The sequence below is a fragment of the Echinops telfairi genome, unplaced genomic scaffold (genome assembly GCF_000313985.2).
Source record: "Echinops telfairi isolate 266 unplaced genomic scaffold, ASM31398v2 ScPeMD7_6273;HRSCAF=7185, whole genome shotgun sequence".
NCBI lineage: Eukaryota > Metazoa > Chordata > Mammalia > Afrosoricida > Tenrecidae > Echinops > Echinops telfairi.
The window spans coordinates 2984681-3005770 of NW_022110173.1; the positions used below are offsets into that span (position 1 = coordinate 2984681).

Consider the following 21090-nt stretch of genomic DNA (forward strand, 5'->3'; position numbering starts at 1 on the left):
CAACATATGTACAAGTGTGCTTTATACAATTGAGTGATTATTATAATATCTATGAGCTCCCCCCAATAAAATGATTAATAATAATAAAAATAAAAACATATGACACAATAGCCCCCGGAACCAAAAACTGCTATGAACATTTATTTCTGTACAAGTCTATGGGTGCATAAATATTTTCATTTCTTTAAAGTAAAATAATATCTATGAGTGGAATTTGCTAGATCGTATGCTAAATATGTAGGAAACTGCCAAGAAGCACTCCAAAGAGGCTGGACCATGTTACACCCCATCAGCAATGTTCCAGATGTCCCACGCCCTTGGGGGCACTTGGCAATATTCGTCACTGGCCATCCTAGGGAGCATGTCAGGAGCCCTGGTGGCAAAGGGAGTTATGTGTTGGGCTGCCAGCCTCATGGAAACCACCAGCAGCTTCAAATAGAGAAAGATGAGACTTTCTACTCCCATAAAGATTTAGCCTAGAAAACTCACAGGGGCAGCTCTACACTGTCCTATAGGGTGGCCATGAGTTGGGACAGACTGAATGGCAGTGAGACTTGAGTCTGAGGAAATGCAGTACATGGCGTGGGGGACCAGATCTGACCTCCTCTGGCTCCCCTACTGCCAAGAAGCAGAGGGGAGACATGCCTCCGTGGTCCATCCTTCTTTACCAACTCTGACACCAACCATTTCTCCATGGCACTCTACTCCTAGGGTGGGTTCCATAATTTACTGCAATGTCCACACAGACAATACTCACAATGATGGGACCTTATTAGGGAAGTTACTAGGTCACAAGTCAGGATCAGCAAACAGTAAGGATGCTGTCACTAGTCCACAGCAACCCCGCTCCTCAGCCAGCAGCCAGGTCTCCAAGTCCTCAGCCTCTCTGTCATGTGGTCCCTTGGCCTCTGCCTCCACAGACCAGGAAGCTGTCTGTCATGTTGTCTCATGGTCTCATAGTCTCTGCACTGTTGCTCTGCCCCCTAGGCTACTTGCACAGTCTCTGGCTCCACCAGACAGAGATCTGGAACGAGCTTTTCCTGTGGTCCTGGGCTTTCTCTCTCTGCTGCTACTTCAAATATAGCTCCTCCTTGTAGCCAGGCAGGAGGTAATGGACACTGATCTCTATTCGTGTTACAAAAATCCTAGTTACGTAAGGACAGACAAGGGAGGACCTGGCTCCCCACTTTGGAGGAAAAAGCTTCTGAAAACCTTGTGCATAAGTTGGAAGCATTGCCAGATATTGAAAGGCTAACCAAAGGCAGCAGCACATTGCCAGAGATACTGCCGGGGCATGGGCCCCGCAGGTCCGAGGGCTCTCCAAGTGTGACTGAAGAGGAGCTGATTTCTTGGACGGGAGGTGTCCGCAGTGACGTGAGTTGGTACAACCTGTGGGAACGGAGCCTTCGGGCTCTTCATTTGCTATGGGGGCGTGACTCAAGGTGAAGAGAAGCAGCAGCAAAAATATTCTAATAATCGGAACTTAGAATGCGTGAAGTACGAATTTCGGAAAATTGGAAGTGGTCAAAATGAAATGGAACACATCAAGATTGGTCTCCTAGGCATCAGTGAGCTGAAATGGACTGATATTGGCCATTCTCAATCACATAATGATATGATTTACTATGCTGGTAATACAACAATCAAGAGAAATAACATAATCCAGAGGAATGGCGTGGCATGCATTGTCAGAAAGGATCTTGCTAAATCCATCATGAGTTCAATGCCATCTGTGATAGGACAGTATCTATCCTCCTTCAAGGAAATCCACGCAATTCAACTATTATTCAAATTCATTCACCAACCACAAAAGCTAGCAACAAAGAAATTGAAGAATTCTACCCATGACTTGTCAGAAATTGATCAAACTTGCAATTAAGATGCATTGATAATTATTGGCTGGAATGACTGGACTGCAGAAGTTGGAAACAAAGAGTAAGGAACAGTAGTGGGAGAAAATGGACTTCGTGATAGAAATGAGGCTAGAGACTGCGTGATAGAATTTTGCAAAACCAGTGACTTGTTCACAGCAAATGCCCTTTTTCAACAGTGTCCAACTTTCACATGCATATGATGCCGTGGAGAATATCGTGGCTTGGGTCAGGTGCCCCTTAGCCCTCAAAGTAACATCTTTGCTCTAAAGTACTCTACTGAAGTTTTATGTATCAGATTTACCTAATGCAATGTGTCTTTTGATCTCTTGACTGCTACTTCCATGAGCAGTAATTCTGGATACAAGGGAGACAAAAATCCTTGACCACTTCAACCTTCCTCATTTTATCATGTTGTTACCTATTGGTCCAGTTGTGAGGATTCTGGTCTTTTTACAGAGCTGTCATCCATACTAAAGGCTACAATCCTTGATCTTTATCAGCAAGGGTTTCAATCCCTCCTCACTTTCAGCAAGCAAGGTTGTGTCATCTGCATATTACAGATTGTTAATTAGCCTTCCTCCAATCCTGATGCCACACTCTTCTTCATATAATCCAGCTTCTCTGGTGATGTGCTCAGCATGCAGAATGAACAAGTACAGTGAGAAGATACAACCCTGACACACATCTTTCCAGATTGTAAACCAGGCAGTATGCCCTTGTTCTGTCCACACAACTGCCTCTGGATTGATGTATAAGGCAGGTTGTTTTTTTGCCAAAAACTGGCACACTGAGATGGCTGTGTGAGCAGGTGCATTGTCATGGTGGCAAAACCAGGCCCACATCTGCCACAAATCAGGCCTTTTTTTGTTGTTGTTGCACACTGTTATGCAATCTTTTCAGAACCCCTAAATAGAAAGCTTGATTAACTGTCTGACCTAGTGGGATGAACTCCAAATGCAGTATGAGTCGACATTTTTGTCCATTCGGTAAGTTGATGGACCTCCAGAATGAGGTTTGTCATCAATCAACATTTCACATTTTTGGAAATGAAAAAAACACTCGTACACTTGAGTTTTCCCCCTAGTGTTGAACTGGTAAGCTGAGTTCAACATCACAACAGTTTCTATGGCATTTTTCCCAAGCAGGAAACAAAATTTCACAAAATTTCAGCCATCACAAAAAACAAGGTTTGAGTGAAATGCTTTTAAGAAAAAATTCACTGTGACCATAGAGAATCTTGCCTGGTAATGCCACTCAGTGCACTAACTCAGAGCAAGTTACTCAATGTTTGCCTAGTGGGAAAAAATGTGTACTATGAAAGCTCCGCCCAGCAGAGTTTTTTCAGGTTTTTTTTTGGGGGGGTACCCCCTCATATAACATTGGTTTTATATAAAAGGGCTAAGTCAGAAAGTCATGTATTACTGGTTTCAATGTGGTAATTTAATTGAAGATAATTAGAAGAGATTCTGGTTTGCATTTTCTTGCTTAGACACTAGGGCAATGTTGCACTCATACAATGAGTTAGGAGAATTTCCCTCCTTTTCTGTTTTCTGGAAGAGACTCTATAAAATTGGAATAATTTCTTCCTTAACTGTTTCGTCTAATTCACCAATGAAACTATCTGGACTTGGAGTTTTCTTTGTTAGAACATTTTCAATTATTAATTCAATTACTCTAATACATACAAGACTATTCCGGTTGTCTTACTGATTGAGTGCTGCTATAACATAAATACCACAAGTGGTTGGCTTCAACAAATAGAAACTTGTTTTCTCATAGTTAGGAAGCTGGAAGTTCAGATTGAGGGCACCAGTTCTAGGGTAAAATGCTCTTTGTCCACCGCAGACAAGAAAACCTTTCTCTTTTCAGTTTCTGTTCTCTGTTTACCTGCTTCTTTGCTTCTATGCCTAATCTGCTCTTTTAAAAAAAATTTAACATTGTCTCTCTTTATTTTATTTAAAAAATTAAGTTTTATTGACATACCATACAATTAAGTGGTTTAATTATTTTAAAGAGTTGTATAATGATCATCACAATCAACTTTAGAACATTTTCTTCATACTTATACTCTATTATTAGCTTTCTATTCCCCCATCCTTCCCTGACATAACCCTTAGAGACTATTAATCCAGTTACTGTCTGGCTAGATTTACCTATCCTGGCTTTCATATAAATAAAAACATACAAGACACAACAACAACAAATACCAACAACGATAATAAAATGAAAGAGGGAAAAACTTCAAGAGAAAGCAGAAAATAAAAGCTTTAACAAATGTAAAATGGGTCAAAAGAGAACAAATGATAAGGTGTTAAATTTTAACCTAACTACATCTGCATGAACCCACTTTCTAATATACTCTGGCCACATGCTTGGTCAATAATCAGAAAAGATTCGCTAAAGGTTTAATCCACACAGGGACTCTGCAAATGGATTTGGGGCTTTCACTGACATCCATGGGCTGTAAACTATGTATTCAGAATTTAGTTCTGATACAATTCCCTCCTCTAGTCTTGGATTTTATTATTTAATCTTTGGATCTCACAGGCTAATGTGCTTTTTCCATGTAAAATTAGCAGACACCTCACTTGGATGGCTGTTTGTTTTAAGACAAGCCTTTAGGACCCCAGACACTATTCTTTCTGATAGTTAGGGACCCTCTGATTTTCACCATACTCTGCTACATGAGCTGCTTTTTTTTTTAATCTTAAAAGTGGTTTAAAACAGACCTTACACTAATATGACTTCATCAACACAGCAAAGAAAACCTATGCCTACATGGGATTACATCCACAAATACAGGGATTAGGATATACTACGCATAGCTCTGTGGGCACAATTCAGTCCATAATGTAAGTTATCTACCTTTTCTAGAGCGAATCTTGATTTTCAAGTCGCATTCGTTTATTATCTTTTAAAAATGTGTACGTGCTCCCCTTTAATTGTGAGCTGGGTGAAGGCTTACAGAGTAGATCGTCATTTTTTACATTCAACAATTCACCCATATTTTATTTCAACTCATCTTTTGCATTCCCCTCATTTATCCTACTTCCTGTGTTTCTTATCGCCACCCCTCTGCCCCAGCTCTCCGGTGGTGCAGTTCACTCACTGACTGCTGTCGGACTGGTGCTGACTCACAGGGACCCTACAGGGCAGGGCACAACCGCCCCTGTGGGTTTCTGGGAGAGAGACTAATGCTCTATGGGAACAGAAAGCCCTTCGGAGCGGCTGGTGGTGTTGAACAGCTGACCCTGCAGGTAGCAGCCCAATTCATAACCATTCTCTTTGTGCCTTCTCTTTGTTCCTCCCCCTTGATCAGACTAGGCAGGCAGTTATCAGCTTTCTCAGTTCTCTGTAAAGAACCGGCATTTGCTGTCACTATTACTTTCTTGCTTTCTAGTTCATTGGTTTTTATACTCGTGTTTTTATGATTTCCTTCCATGTGCTTTGAGTTTAATTTACTGGTACTCCTTTTCTAGTTTTTTTAAGGTAGAAACCTAGGTATTGAGACCTTTCTTTTTATCCAATGTAAAGTATTTATGATATAAATCTCCCTCTAAGCCCATGTGACAACTTTTGATGTATTTTCATTTAGTTCAAACATTTTCTAGTTTCTTTTTCTTTTGGACATGTGGATTAATTACAGATATATTAATTTCCAAATATTTGGGGATTTTTCAGATGTCATTTGGTTACTCATTTCTACTTTAATTCCTTGTGGTCAAAGAACATCCTTTCTATGATTTCAGTTTTTTTCAAGATCATAGTTTGCTTTATGATCCGGTCTATCTGGTGACCGTCTCATGTGTACTTTAGAGAAGGCGCATTATGTTCTTCTTGGGTGGAGTGTTCTGTGCATGCGATTGTTCAGGTCCTCTATGTCCTTATGTTTTATTGATTATGGTAAGTTGACTACCGAACTCTCCAAGTCTAATTGTGTATAATTTTTTTCTCTTCTCAGTTGTATCCGGTTTTACTTCATATGTTGTGAAATTCTGTTGTTACATACACATTTATAATTGTTATATCTTCTTGGAGAATTGACCCCGTTGTCATTATATAACGTCTTTCTTTTTCCATGAGTGGTTTTGTTTTTGTAGTATGCATTGTTATCAATATAGTAGCTCTAGCTTTAACTAGTGTTTGCATGGTATGGCTTTTTCTAGCCTTTTATTTTTAACTAAGTTGCATCATTACATTTAAAGTGAGTTTCTTTTTAAAAAAATCATTTATTAAAATGGGTTTCTTGTAGACAGCATATCGCTGCATCTTGTTTTTTTTAATTCAATTTTTAGCTATGGTTTTTTTTTAAAGTAACTTTTGATATGGTTATGGAGCCCTGGTGGTGTAGTGTTTACCTCTTGGGCTATGATCCAAATGGTTGGTGGTTCAAAACCAGCAGCAGCTCCCGCAGGAGGAAGACCGGGCTTTCTACTGCCATAAACAGTACAGTCTTAGAAATCCAAAGGGGTCGCTATGAGTCAGCATTGACTGGATGGCGGTGAGTATATTGATACGGTTGGTGGTGCAGTGCTTAAGCACTTGACTGCTAACTACAGGTCAGCAGTGTGAACCGAGCAGGTGCTCTGCAGGAGAAAGGTGTGTCCTCTGCTTCCAAGGAGATATAGTCTTGGGGACTCTGTGGAGCAGTTCCACTCTGTCTTCTTGGGTCACGTGAGTCAGAATCCACTCGACGGCAATGGGTCTTTCCTTCCTTCCTTTCTGATACGGTTAGATTTGAGTTACCACTGCACTTTTTGTTTTCTGTTTATGGACTGTTTTCATTCTATTATTCCCTTCTTGACTGCTTTTGTATTATTTGATTTTTTGGTATTCAAGTTTAGTTCAAGTGCTGGCTCTCCCTAAGAGGTTGCTCTAGGAACTCTACTATGCCATACTGGTTGTTTTTCAAGTTTGAATTCCCTCCCCGACGTGCCTAGTGTGGACTTTTCAGAATCCTCAGGCAGTTGTTTTTGGTCTTCTCTCCTGAACTTTTAGTTGTAATCAGCGGGAGCCAGGCTGGGATGAAGTTACTCTATTTGGGCTGATACCTTAAACGTAGCCCCATTCTGTTATGTTGCTGCTGCTGCCAGGCTGCCAGGCGCCACCCAGTCGGTTCGACTCATGGTGACCCCGGTGGGCAAGAGAACGAAACACCGCCCAGTCCCACGCCATCCTCACAACCGCTTGAGGTTTCAGCCTATTGCTATAGTCACTGTGTTAAGCCATCTCCTAGGAGGACTTCCTTTTTTTTGCTGCACTTCTACTTACCAAGCATGATGTCCTATGAAACGGCCCATGTAGCAAATAATAAAAGTCTGAACTAGAATTGATATAGAAATAGAGGAGAGAGGTGCAAAATCATTATAGAATTGAGATTTAACAATTGCTGTAAATGCCTGAAGGTTTACTTTATTATTGCCATATATTCTAAAATTAGTTCTAGAAATTCCTAGCTATAGAAATGTCCATAAATGGGCACTCAAAGTTCTCTGCCCTACTGTGGAAAGGTTATATACTCCTGGGTCTAGAAAAGTTGTAGCCTTGAATGCATTTTCCTAAAAAAATAATGCTATAAATGCTATTGCTGTATTTCCGATGCACATCGTTATAATGTTAATGCGCTATTCTTTAGGTAGGTACATAATGGGCTGAAAAGGCTTTAGTTAGTTAACATAGAAACCTAACAACCAACAAAAACTGTTTTTATGAGAGAATAAATTATGGTTATTTTCATTTAAATCAAAATAATATATTTGCAGAAGAATACATATACATGTATAATAATTTGTGTCCATAGTCAAGTAACACCATAAGGATTATAACAAAAAACAGAACTCCTTCCTAGCCTTTGCATTCTTGAAGACTACCACTTTAGTTACATCCCAAAGAGCTATTACTGCTCCCATTTAGTACATCTAACTTTTCTTCTGGTATTTAAATTTTTTCTATATACTGTGTTTACACAATTTCTTGAGTTTTTAATATGCTGAGGATTTAATTCTCTTACAACAGACACATAAACACACTATAGCCCCTCCTTCCAACATTGTTATAACCCTACTTCACACTCAGTGTTTATAACTCAACTAGATAAACATTTTGGTCCCTGGAGCCAGAGTGTACTACAGTCACAGTTCTCTTTTTATGCACTCTTTTGTCTTACCAGGAATTAAGAATTGCCTCTTTTTTGTTTCAGGCATTATTTTTTCTCTGAGCTGTTAGTGTTCTATGGTTATATATTTTCACAAAGCTCTTAACAAACAGTAAGTTTCTCAATAGGCCTAAACTACCAAGCATATTTAAAAGAGCTCATTAAACTACTATTTGTAAGTTTTATCTTGGCTGCCCTTCCAGAAGCCTTTAATTCCTCTGCGTCCGTGTAGCGTTGCTGACTCCAAGTCTTGTTGCACAGAGGCTGAACATCTTACCGATGTTCTCAGAATTCTCTTTACTTCCAGCCTCTGCTTGGATCCTCTGTTTTCCTAGACTGTTTGCATATTTCTTAGTCACAATAGGTGAAATTATGCAGTAGTAATAAATGATCTCCAAGTTTTCATGGGTTTATAATGACAAAGGTTTGTTTCTTGTACACTACTTTTACCTCCCAAGTCATCTTTATGACAGAGCCTAGGCTGACAGTCCAAAGCAGTCTGTCGAGAACATTTCAGGTGATCATGCGAGAAGGCAAGAAAGCACATTGACTCATGAGTTAAGCCTTGCACGATGTGCTCAGAAGCGACACATACCACTTCCACCTACATTCTACAGCCAAGTCAGTTAGTCAGTCAGCCAAACCTGACTTCAGCAGAGTAAGTGCACGCTATCCTTCTGCAGCGGGATACAGTTGGGGGAAGAACCCCAAATCCTACAGTCAAGCCTGATGCCAGCACAGCAGGAATAGCCAATTTTTCTGCAGGAGGCAAAACCAGTAAATGTGAACAACAGTAAAGCTATCACTGCCTATTTCCTCTTTCTTGTTTTATTCCACACTTTTCATGGAATGCATCCTCCACCCATATGTTTATATCCTTTTTAAAAAATTCCCTTACTATCATATCAACCAAGTTTCAGAGAATCTGATATGAGCACGCTCATTCTGCTGAGCTTAGCCAAAAGTCTGCCAACCAATCACTTTAGAAAGAAACTTTTAGAATATGACCTCTTTTGGAAATTGGGGGTTGCCTGTAATTTTCATTTTCACTCAGTGTACCATTTTCCATGATCTACAGCAGTCTTTCCAGTTCCTGCAAATACCAATGAAGGATTTTAACTATATTTGTTTCTTTATTTCTTTTTTAATACTTTGACTAAGGGCCTTGGGCATTGAAGTTAGGTTTTCTCAGTTCAAACATTGTTTCCACCTCAAAATACTTACAGATTATGGTAAATTTATTTAATTTCTTTTGCTTCTGTTTATTTATGAAACAGGAAAAACAAAAAGTTATGAGAATCATATAAAGTAATCTGTATAAATCCTTCACATAGTGTCTCAAACCCCAAAACCAAACTCACGGCCATCAAGTTGACGCTGACTCATAGTGACCCTAGAGATGGGGCAGAACTTCCCCTGAGGGGTTTTGAGACTGCTACTCTTTATAGGAGTAGAAAGCCCCATCTTTCTCCCATGGAGTGGCTGGTAGGTTTGAACTGCTGACTTTTTGGATTGCACAGCCCAACGCAGAACCACTACATCACCAGGGCTCCTCACAGTGTCTAGAAGACAGTAGCTGCTCAGCTAATGTCTGATTATATTAACATTTGGTTCCAACTTTCACACCATCTTACTGATAGTTAAAGCTATTCAGGTCATTTCCTGAATCCCATTTCCCATTTCCACACAATTTGAAGACGATAAATACTTTCCTATAATAAAATATCTATGTGGTGCTCACAATGCAAAGTTAATTGTTTATCAAAGATTTTTTTTCTGACTAAATGAAGAGAGTTTGAGATTTTCACTTTTTAATTTTGTTCTTTGACATTCATCAAGAAGAGGCATCACTTTAGATCAGTGTTTCTCAACCTTCCTAATGCTGTAACCCTTTAATACAGTTCCTCATATTGTGGTGACCCCAGGGCCCCCAACCATAAGATTATTTTCGTTGCTACTTCAAAACTGTCATTTTGCTATTGTTATGAATCGGGTGACCCCTGTGAAAGGGTCGTTCAACCCCCAAAGGGGTTGTGACCCACAGGTTGAGAATCGCTGCTTTAGACAGTGCTTTTTAAAAGTTTTGCCTAGTTAATCTAAAATACTTTGTGAAAGAATTCATCACAAACCTGTGTCAACTCCACCTCTGTGTACATGACATGTCCAGAAATGACCTATGATACATATAGGCCAAAATAAAATGCCAGACCGTATAGGAGATTTTTGACTAGCTTTTGAAGGGCTAAAGTCTTCTTTAAAAGCCAGTCATAAGTGCAGCCGGGTGCCTTGTCCAAAGGAAGTTGAAATAATTGGTGGGTCATTGAAGATTATGCAAACTATATGCAATTATTATAAGAAATAGTTGAACTATATCAATTCTTATTTGAGAGGAATATGAAGTTCTGGAAGTACCTCTGGTAAACCTTGGTATACACATTTGATACTAGGGATTGAAAAGACTTGTACAAATAAATCACATGACTATGGCCACAAAGACAATGCATACCAGCAGTAATTAAGAGGGGGTGGGGCTGGGGGTGAACCCAGAAAGGTTAACAAATCCATTGCCTTCCATTAATTGTTTGTGTGTGGAAAGCAATGGAATAGAAGTCAGAATCTGTGGGTTGTGTACAGGGCGGTCCCCTCACGGAACCGGTCTCCTCATCTGCAGAATGGCAGTGGCAATATCGACTCTACAAAGCTGTGAATATTAAATATGGTAAAATACATGAAAATGCCTAGTGTCCAACAGAAATACAACATAAACCACATTATATGTGTGCCTTGTATGTAATTTTACATTTAAAAAGTAAAAACGAAGCAGATGAAATCAAGTTTAACAATATACACCTTATTTAACTCAATATTTCCAAGATATTATCATTTTAACATGTGAACAAATGTAAAATGACTAATGCTATAGTTTGCAGTTTTTCATACTAAGTCACTGAAATCAAGGTATATTTTAGACTGATAGCACAGCTCAATTCCAATGGACAGCCAAGCCCCAAACTGAGGAGAGGCTCAGTGTATGTTTAGTAGATCAAATAGTGTTTCCAAGTGGGGCCTAGGAAAATTGTTTTCTCAAAGGAATCCCATTAAAGTGAGTGTGTATTTTAATATTGTTGGCATGGTATATAATTGTGATATGAATACGAAATTTAAAATAAAATAGCATCTATAGGACCATACCTATATTTACCTGGAATAAGAGAAACCAGAAATTATCATTATAGGTCACTAATTTTTGCCATGAGTCAGAATCAACTTGACAGCTATAGGTTTGATACTCATTTATTTTAGTAGCTATTTTATTAGGATTTGGATTATATGCTAACGTGACACAGAATCTAACAATTTTGAGGAATAAAATAAACCTGGAATAGGCACACAAACCATTCAAACAAATATAAGCCCCAATCGGCAGAGTACGCATCCGAGTGAAACAACAGGACCAGGAAAAAGAGGAGGTCTCTGTGCTCAAAAGCTTTTAACTTCGTGCTGTTTCCCAGAATGAAGTCATGTTACAATTTTATAGTTTCATTTTCTTCCTCACTCTTTAATTAATTAATTAAAATTTTTTCCTCTCTTAAGAATTCAACTATATGTATGGATTGTGATAAGAGTCATATGAGCCCCTAATTAAAAAAAAAAAAAAAGAAATGAGAAGCTGTTACCAAGGGCTCAAGTAGAAAGAAAATGTTTTGAAAATGATGCTGGCAACAAATGTACAGATGTGCTTGACACAAGGAATGTATGTATGGATTGTGATGAGAGTTGTACAAGCCCCCAATAAAATGATTTAAATACTTTGAAGAAAAAAAAAAAGAATTCGACTATAATATCTAAATAGGATGGCCATCTATTATAACTTACTGCTATATAAACATAAACAAAAAGCATATAGTTACTTCAAAAAATTATTGGGGTTAAATATTATTAGTAAAATACCCACTTGAATTACACTAACTAGTACATCACAGGCAAATCCTTGAGGTCAAAGAGGAGGCTGGAAAAAGCACAGAAAACACTTCTTTGCAGCGAGGTCCTTGAGCCAAAAAGGCTCAAGTGCACATGCATGCACACACATGCACATATATGTTTACTAAGCTTTTAGTGTATAGAATGCTCTTACAGTTCATGTATTTCTCATCAATTTTTCTTTGCACTGCCCAACAGTCTAACCCAAGGGGTCAGGTAAGACACAAGAGCAAAATGGAGAAAATACTGGATAAGAGATTGTTACCCCACTTCAAACTGAGAAGGGTCATTTAGTTACCAAACGTAATTTCAACCTTATGAAGGATTATGAAATGAGTATAGACCCTTTCTCTCAAACACCTTGTTAGGATTCTTGGTTAGAACAGCTATACAGAGGAGAAGTGTCACCAGCTGAACTGGTAACTCTATTTTCTGTGGCACTACCTAACTAGGTCTCTTGGCAGTTCCCTAATCAGGAATTCACCTCACTCGATCCTGTTCAGGCTTAAAAACTCTGATGGATACACAATACAAAATGGTAGAACTTCAAGAGACACGGTTTAAATACTTATACCATCACATTCACATTGCTCTCATGTCTACTTTCCCAAAGGAGAGGTTGTTCCCTTGGTGGAGTATGCAGTTCCCACACTACCCCCAAGAGTCACTGATGTGAAAGCCCCAACAAAGGCACATGCTGTACAATTTAAAATGTGGCCAAACTTCAGGCATAAAACTACCCAAGGCATAAGACTCACATCTGGCATTTCTGTAGAGAAGGAAGGGGTCTTGGAGTTGGAAATCCAGGTCTTTAGTAATGGGTTCGGTCCTGTTTTCCATGCTCAGCCGATTCATAATGGTGAATCCATGCTTTGGTGAAGCAGATCTAAAAATCACCCAGGGTGAAGGGGATATCAAAGACAGGTCACTTAGTATGCTGTACTTTGAGCATAACTACATTCTGTGGTGTTTCCCAACCTTTCTACATGTATAATGGCTTTTTATAAATAAGAGAGTACACATATAAAGCAACAATTGTTGACCATTAGCATCTATCTACTAATTCATCTGTAATATGGTATGATTATCATTCCCATTCCTTTGGACAATCCTCCTTATTTAAGTATTTCTGTGTGTGTGTGTATGACAGAGAGAGAGAGAGATGAATCCATGATTACTGAGTCAATTCCAACTCAGCGACCCTGTAGGACAGGGTAGAACTGCTCCATAGGATTTCTAAGACTGTAAATCTTTATGGGAGCAGGCTGCCTCATCATTCTCCTGCAGAGCAGCAGGTGGGCTTGAACCACCAACTTTGCAGTTAGGTGCCCAATGTTAGCCCTCTATACCACCAGGGCTCCTGATATAGATGGATATCTTGCTTCCCCTCCCTGGGATGGAAATTCCTTAAGGCAGAGAAAGCATCTACTTTCTTTTAAAATTACTGACAGAAACCTTTAAAGAGTCTTGATTGTTGATGACATTTATGTAAAGACAATATCCAGAGAAAATTTTAGTGTTAATCTGAGATTTCAAGCTGTAAAATCTCTTAGACAAATGATGCAAGTCTGGTCAATCAACTTGTGGGGGGAAAATACAGTATAATTGGAAGTTTTTGTAGCTTATTACAAAGGCCAGAGCTTCTATTTCCTTCCAAGTAAAACAAACAGCTTCATGTATAAACCAGTCTAAAAGCTGTTCTCTATAAAAAGGTGGCACTTAGTGACTTTTCTGCCCCATTTCATTCAATGAATCTTGAGTGCCTACTGTCTGCCAGGCAGAAATAACCCAAATTATACAGAGTATGAATTCTAACAGCAACACGTGCATTTGTCTACCAGTGAGTGACAGCCATATAGCAATTCAACTGTGAAACTGCTGCTGACAAGTGAGGCAACACGGAAACCCCAACAAGCAGAATTATTTTACACGATGGTTAACAAGCCCACAGGAAGATTATCACGAGGAACAAGAAGAAAAGGTGTTTATATCTTTGTTTTATTTCCCCTCTAACAATTTGATGCTGATAGAAGGTTAAATACAGCTTCTTGAATTGCCACCACTTAGAAGATTTTCTTGTGAAACCTCCCATTTGAACGCAATCCTCGCCGAGCTTATTGCACGGTGGAGCCTAGTAGCAGGAGGTACGTCATCAATAACAGATATAATCATGATAATCATTTCCAGGTAAATGCAAAGGGAGAGTGGAGATTTACTTCCGAAGAGCTCTAAAGGCAGGGTCCTCAGGAGTCCTGGGCTGAGAAACCACCAGTGGGCGTCTCTGTGAACGCTGGCACAGAAAGGAAGACACGAGAGGACACGGAGTACAGAAACCATTTTTAAATGGGACTAGGTGTTTCTATACAAGAGTCAGGATTTGACCCTCCAAGTAGCTCATTATCACCACAGGACTTCACCTTTTAGAAGTCTGGGTACACCTGCTGCCATTGAGTCAATGGGCACTCACGCTGATCCCTCCAGAGGATGTGCAAGGGCTGACCAACACCCTGCCACCCAGGCGCCTCTGTGGGGGACTCAAACCGCTAACCTTTTGGTTAGCAGTTGAGCGTGTTAGCATTTGCACTACTAGGGTCTAAACCATCTCAAAATTCATTGAATAGGCCCAGGGTATACTGTATATACTGGTGTATAAGCCGAGTTTCCCAGTACATTTTAATGCAGCTTTTGTGGTAAAATTAAGTGCCTCGGCTGATATTCGGCTCGGCTTATACTCGAGTATATACGGTAAATGTGCCAATTGATCTAAAGCAACTCTGACCTCAACTATAATCATTGCAGGGCAGTGTTTCGCTCTGTGTGCACAGGATGGCTATGGGTTGGAACCAACTCTAGGGCACCTAATAGACAACAACGTCGGCAGTGTCTCACCGGCCAGCCCCGTGGCCGGCACTGCAAACCCCCTTAGAAGAAACAACAAACAGACGAGCACAAACCAAGCCTGCTGTCATCGAGTTGATTTCCACTCGCCGCGGGCCGCCACAGGGTTCTGACACGGTAAGCCTTGGTGGGAGCAGACAGTCGCACTTTTCTCCTTGGGAGTGGCAAGTGGGTTGGGAGCTACCAGCTCACCCGTGGGCAGCCCGGTGCTCCTGCGACAGCGCCACCAGGGAAAGGCCTCCACATGTTTGACTGCTGCGCTTTGGTGTTGCTTTTGGTAGGGCTCCTATTCTTGAGCAGTTAGATTAGGGGAAGGGATTAAGAGATACGGAGGATTTGTTTCTCCATTTAATTGACAGCTCTACTGGGGGGTTGGAGTCTATGAAGAAGTACCTGCAAATGTAACCCTACATTTGGTTTGGACACACGAGAGAAAACACCTATATCATTTGTTACTTTCTGGAAGCTCAAAACACATGCAAAAGTCTCTAAAATAAACCATGAATGCATCTAAGTACATCGTTTATTTCCCTTCTTAAAATAACAATAATACTTACTGTGAGCAATGAATGAGACTATGGCCCGTGTGCTTGGCTTTCTTTTTATACCTCGAAATTCTTGAGGAGTCTGTGCTAAGCTCCCTTGGTGGAATGCCCTGGTGCATCTGGAATGGTTTGGAACACAGAACCTACTCAATTATTCTGGGGCACGCCCACCGCTCTTCTGGGACTGTCGGCGAATAAACTAGAGCTCCTTGTTATCTACGTTGACGCCCTCACCTATCCCTTCCATTCCCTCGACTCCCACAACAGCCTCCACTTGCACAGACCTTCCTTCTTACTGACCTCCCCCTGCACACACCTCCCCACCTCCGCCCTTCTTCTCGTCTCTATAGTTCACCTTCTAGCCCGCGCTGTTCCTCTCGGTGTCCTTTGTTGTTGTTAGTGCCATCAACTCAGTTCAAACTCAGAAACCCAATGAGAAACCCTTTGAGCATACTTAAACACACGACCACGGAGGGCTCAAAAACATCTTCGATTCCGGAGCAAGCTTCTTTAAAAAGTCAGGAGGTGGAAAATCCCTCCCTAAATACTGTCGTCATGTTGTCCGTGAATTGATTCCGACTCACAGCAGCCCCACGCACCACAGAATGAAATACTGCCTGACCCTGTGCCACCCTCAAACCTGTCCATATGGCTGAGCCACCAAGGCAGCCCCTGTGTCAATCCAGCTCCTCGAAGGTCTTCCTCATTTTCTCTGCCTTCGACTTTACCAAACATGATACCCTTCTCCAGGGACTGGTCTTTCCTGACAACACGCCCAAAGATGTCAGAGGAAGTCTGACCATCCTTGCCTCTAAGGAGCACTCTGGCTGTACTTCTTCCAAGACGTATTTGGTTGCTCTTTTTGCCAATTCATGGTACTTTCAATATTCTTCACCATCATTATAATTCAAATGCATTCATTCCTCTTTGGTCTTCCTTATTCAATGTCCAACTTTCACATGCAAATGAGACATCTGAAAATACTATGACTAGGCTCAGGTGCATCTTAGTCCTCAAGGTAACGTTGTTGATTTTGAACACTTTAAATAAGTCTTGTGCACCAAATTTACCTAATGCAATGTGTCGGTTGATCAACTGACTGCTGCTTCCAAGAGCGTGGTTGTGGATCAAAGCAAGGCAAAATCCTTGACAACTTCAATCTTTTCTCCAGTTATTATGTATGATGCTATTTCCTCATCCAGTTGTAAATTTTTTGTTTATTTACATTGAGCTGTAATCCATACTGCAGGCAGCAGTTCTTGATCTCCATCAGCAAATGCTTCAAGTCTTCCTCACTTTTGGCAAGCAATGGGTATCTGCATATTGCAGGTTGTTAAGAAACCTTCCTCCAACCCTGATGCCACATTCTTCTCGACATAAGCCAGCTTCTCTGAATAAGTATAGTGAAAGGATACAACCCTGATGCACATCTTTTCTGATTTTAAACCACGCATTATGCCCTTGGTTCACACAACAGTTCGCATAACTTCCTCTTGATCCATTGTACATGAGCACAATGAAGTGTTTTGGAATTCCCATTCTGCTCAAGGTTATCCACAGTTTACTATGGTCCACACAGTTGAATGCTTTAGCCTAGTCAATAAAACACAAGTAAGCATCTTTCTCTGCTTTGAGCCAAGATCCATCTGACACCAGCAATGATATCCCTTGTTTCACGTCTCTTCTGAATCTGTTCTGAACCACTGGCAGCTCCCTGTCAATGTACTGCTGCAACCATTGTTGGATGATGATTAGCAAACTTACATGCATGTCATATTAATGATACTGCGCTATAATTTTATCATTTTGTTGAGTCACCTTTTCTTTGGAATGGTGACCAGTCGCATCCAGTCAATTGGCCAAGTAGCTGTCTTCCAAATTTTCAGGCATAGAGTGCTTCCAGTGCTTCATCAGCTTGTTGAAACATTTCACTTGGGATTCCATCAATTCCTGGAGACTTGTTTTTTGGCCAATGCTTTCAGTGCAGCGTGGACTTCTTCCTTCAGCACCATTGGTTCTTGCTCATATGCTACCTCTTGAAAGGGCAGAACGTCAACTAGTTCTTTTTGGCACAATGACTGTATATTCTTTCCATCTTCGTGTGATGCTTCCTGCATCATTTAATATTTTTCCCAGAGAATTTGTTAATATTGCAACTCAAAGCTTGAATCTTTTCGTGAGTTCTTTCAGTTTAAGATCTACTGAGTGTGCTCTTCCTTTCCACATGTCATTAGAATGCTTTCCCACATATAGATTAAGTCATCTAATAACCTTCAGTCGAGGTCTCTATCAATAAATTATAGGCAAGACCCTTCTACCTTTCTTTTGAATCATCAAAAGATAAATCTTTTAGTACTATATTAAACAGGATACAGTAAATAATTTAAGTTCATTTATAAACTCTCACTGCCATCGAGTCAATGCTGACTCACAGTGACCTCTTGTGGGTTTCCAAGACTGGAACTGTTCACGGGAGTAGAAAGCCCAGTCTTTCTCCTTTGGAGCTGCTGGTGGTTTTGAACTGCCGATGGGGATCGCAGTCCAACACGCAACCACTACACCACCTGGGCTCCTAGAAGTTCATCTACAGTGAAGTTTAGAGAATATTCTGAAAAACGGTATTCACCAGGTGACATCACACACCATTCCCTATCTTAAGTCAATTAATCATTTCTGCCCCATATTCAGTTCTTCTACTTTTCTTCCATTTAAAATTTGAAGAACAGTGACATACGTAAGCTAAAATATTATTTCAAAGGTTTGTTGCTTTATTAAAGTAAAATTCTCTTACCTCGTGTACACAAACAGGGTTCCCTCCACATCAGTTTTCTCCTAAAAAATAAAAACAAAACGCAAAGCAAAATATGTATTTCTCTTCACTAACAGAAAAAATCCAAAGGAGTTCCAAAAACCAAATATAAACTCACTGCCACTGACTGGAATTCAACTCACAGCAACCCAATAGGTTAGGGCAGAATTGTCCCTGGGGGTTCCCCGGTCTGCAAATCTTTGTGGGAGTAGAAAGCTTCATGGAGAAGTGGAGCAGCTGGGGGTTTGAGGAGCTCAACACTCAATGCTCAATGCTTCACGCCCAGCACATACCCCACCCCACCACTAGACCTCCGATCAAAGGAGTTAGCGAACTTAAATTTCTTATAGAACAAATAAAAATTAAACGGTTTCAAGGAGAAGCAGCAATGGGCCAAATGCATGCAACAGGAGGGTTAGTCTTACGGGAAGCATAAAGCAGACTCTGCCCGCATTGTGGTTCTGCTGATTAAGCAGCAGGAAGCCCTTGTTCTCCCTTTGTCATTGACAATACCAGCCACTGCACGCACTCTCTCTACCAAATACAGCAATGGCAATGCTGCTCTGACTGAAACCATACCAAAGTCACTGAATACGCTCCATGGATTTCATTAGGCAGGAGACTGTACTATGTGTGCCGCCTTTTCCGCCACCCTCTGACTCCGGCATATGGCAAGCTGTAGACATCACTCCCGTCTGCATTTCATTGTCCTTCTCTTCATTCTCTGGGGTCATTTTCCCTTGCCACATCCTGGTACCTGGGAGAGCAGGTGATCTCCCAAGACCTTTGCTTGGCTACATGCTAGGTGGAGGAGGGCACCGACCAAGGGTTGTCAAGTGATGAAAAACATCACCTATTTGACATGGAAGATTTAAGAGTCAAGTGCTGATCTAAGATCTTTGAAATCACGCCAGACAGAAGTACTACCAAGTGAGGACTTGGGAAATTTGCCTGAGGGAGGTGGGAAACTTAAAAATAAAACCAAAACCAAACAAAAGGGAGTTCAGTTCATATTTTAGGTGGACTTTCTTTTCTTCAAAGGCAGAACCCAGGCCCAGATGAAAAGGCTCATCCACACCGTGCATTCTAAAGAAGAGCTAAGTATCCATTTGTTGGACTAACCAGCAATTCACTAGTTACTGACAAGCCTGGCCTGACTTACTGAGAGAGCCCTGTGTGTCAGGAGAGAGCTGTGCTCCATGGGGTTTTCCATGGCTGGTTTTCGAAAAGTGGCTCACCAGGCCTTTCTTCCACAGTGCCTCTGGGTGGAAGTGTACCTCCAGCCAAAAGTCGCAGGTTCACGATGAGTCCGAGGTACCTCAGAAGAAATGCCCCTCAAAATTCAAAACTCACTGCCGTCAAGTCCGTTCTGACTCAGAGACCCTGTAGGATAGAGAACTGCCCTGTGGGTTTCCAAGACTGCAACTCTTTTAAGGAAGTAGACCGCAGCTGAACACTTAGGATGCCACCAAGTCTCCTTAGAGAAATGCCTCATTTCCAAAAACCCAGCCTTAGAAAACACTTCTGTGACCTAGCAATGTGTTTTATTAAAAGTCCTCTGGATCCCTGTGGCTGGCAAAACTTAATATCTAGTTGTTGAAAATGAGACAAGACCCATCTCTCTCACCATGTACCCAATCTACCTCAAGATGCATCAAAGGCCTAAATATAAAACCTATAAGGATTATCAAAGGAAAAATAAGGGCAAAATTAGAGGCCCAAATAGGAAACAAAATAGAAAACACACAAACAACTGGATGGTTGGCACCTCCTAAAAACTAGATATGCGTGCACCTCAGCACAAAGCGTACAAAGCGAACCTACAGACTGGGCACAATTTTTTGGCAGTGAGGTACAGGACAAGGGTCTAGCTTCTAAAATGTATATTAAACTTCCAAACCTCAATCACACACACACAATCCAATTTCAATATGAGTGGAGGGCATGAACAGACACTTCTCCGTGGTAGACGTTCAAACCTAGAAGTGGTCAGGATCATTAGCTATTCCAAGACTCAAACACGAGCCCACTGCCGTGGAGCCAGTTCTATCCCACTCAGAGTGATTCTGGGGCAGAGCAGAGCTGCCCCATAAGATTTCCTAGGCTGTAAATCTTTGCTGAAGCAAAGAGACTCATCTTCCTCTCTTGGAGCAGTAGGGGTTTTCAACCCCTGACCTTTCTGTTAGCAGCCCAACACCATGCTTCTAGGGGTCATTGTTAGCCATTAAAGAGTCATCTCATTCCAACATGAACCAAAACATTAACAACGGAAAGCGTTACGGAGGGTGTGGAGGGACTGGCGCCCTCATACACTGTTGAGGCTGTGGGCAAAGAGCTGGTGTTTCCAGCACGAGAACTGCCACCCGATCCACAGCAATCCCCCTCCTCAGTCTACATCCTACAGAAACAAGAGCTGTGGCAAGCACAGAGACATGCACACCCATGTTCATCACTGCACTGTTTTGAGAGATGAAACAGCACAAAGGTGGGAACAACTTAAGGTCTTAGTGTCTGCATCCTTAAATGGACTCCCTGTGGCATTTGTAGAATTCACTGTGTCTTATGGAAAGTATCGTGAGCCGCTCGGCAAGAGAAACACAGGGCTTTCTACTCCTGTAGAGTTACAGCCTTGGGAACCCACGGGGGCAGTTCTACCCTGTCCTATAAGGTCGCGATGAGTGGTCATCAACTCAATGGAAGTGAGTTTGGGCTTGTTTTTTTCCTCAAATAGGACCCACTGGCCACTATGTTTAGAAAAATGTCCCTAGTCCATCAGCAGGCACATAACAAAAATATATTGAGAATGAGCGGGGCTGGAGCAGAGATCCA

General features: G+C 41.1%; 2 protein-coding genes across 2 annotated transcripts in view; one reads left to right on the top strand and one right to left on the bottom strand.

Moving 5' to 3' along the window:
• DCP1B (decapping mRNA 1B) overlaps window positions 1–21090 on the bottom strand; it is a 62520-nt gene that overhangs the window by 35296 nt on the left and 6134 nt on the right. The window contains exons 2-3 of the mRNA XM_004710288.2: window positions 18244–18284; window positions 12768–12895 (exon numbers count right to left, since the gene is read on the bottom strand). Of these exons, the coding sequence (XP_004710345.1) occupies window positions 12768–12895; window positions 18244–18284 (169 nt within the window). The remainder of the gene's footprint in view (window positions 1–12767; window positions 12896–18243; window positions 18285–21090) is intronic.
• Window positions 1–21090, top strand: part of CACNA1C (calcium voltage-gated channel subunit alpha1 C) — an 865289-nt gene that overhangs the window by 12816 nt on the left and 831383 nt on the right. The window lies entirely within an intron of this gene.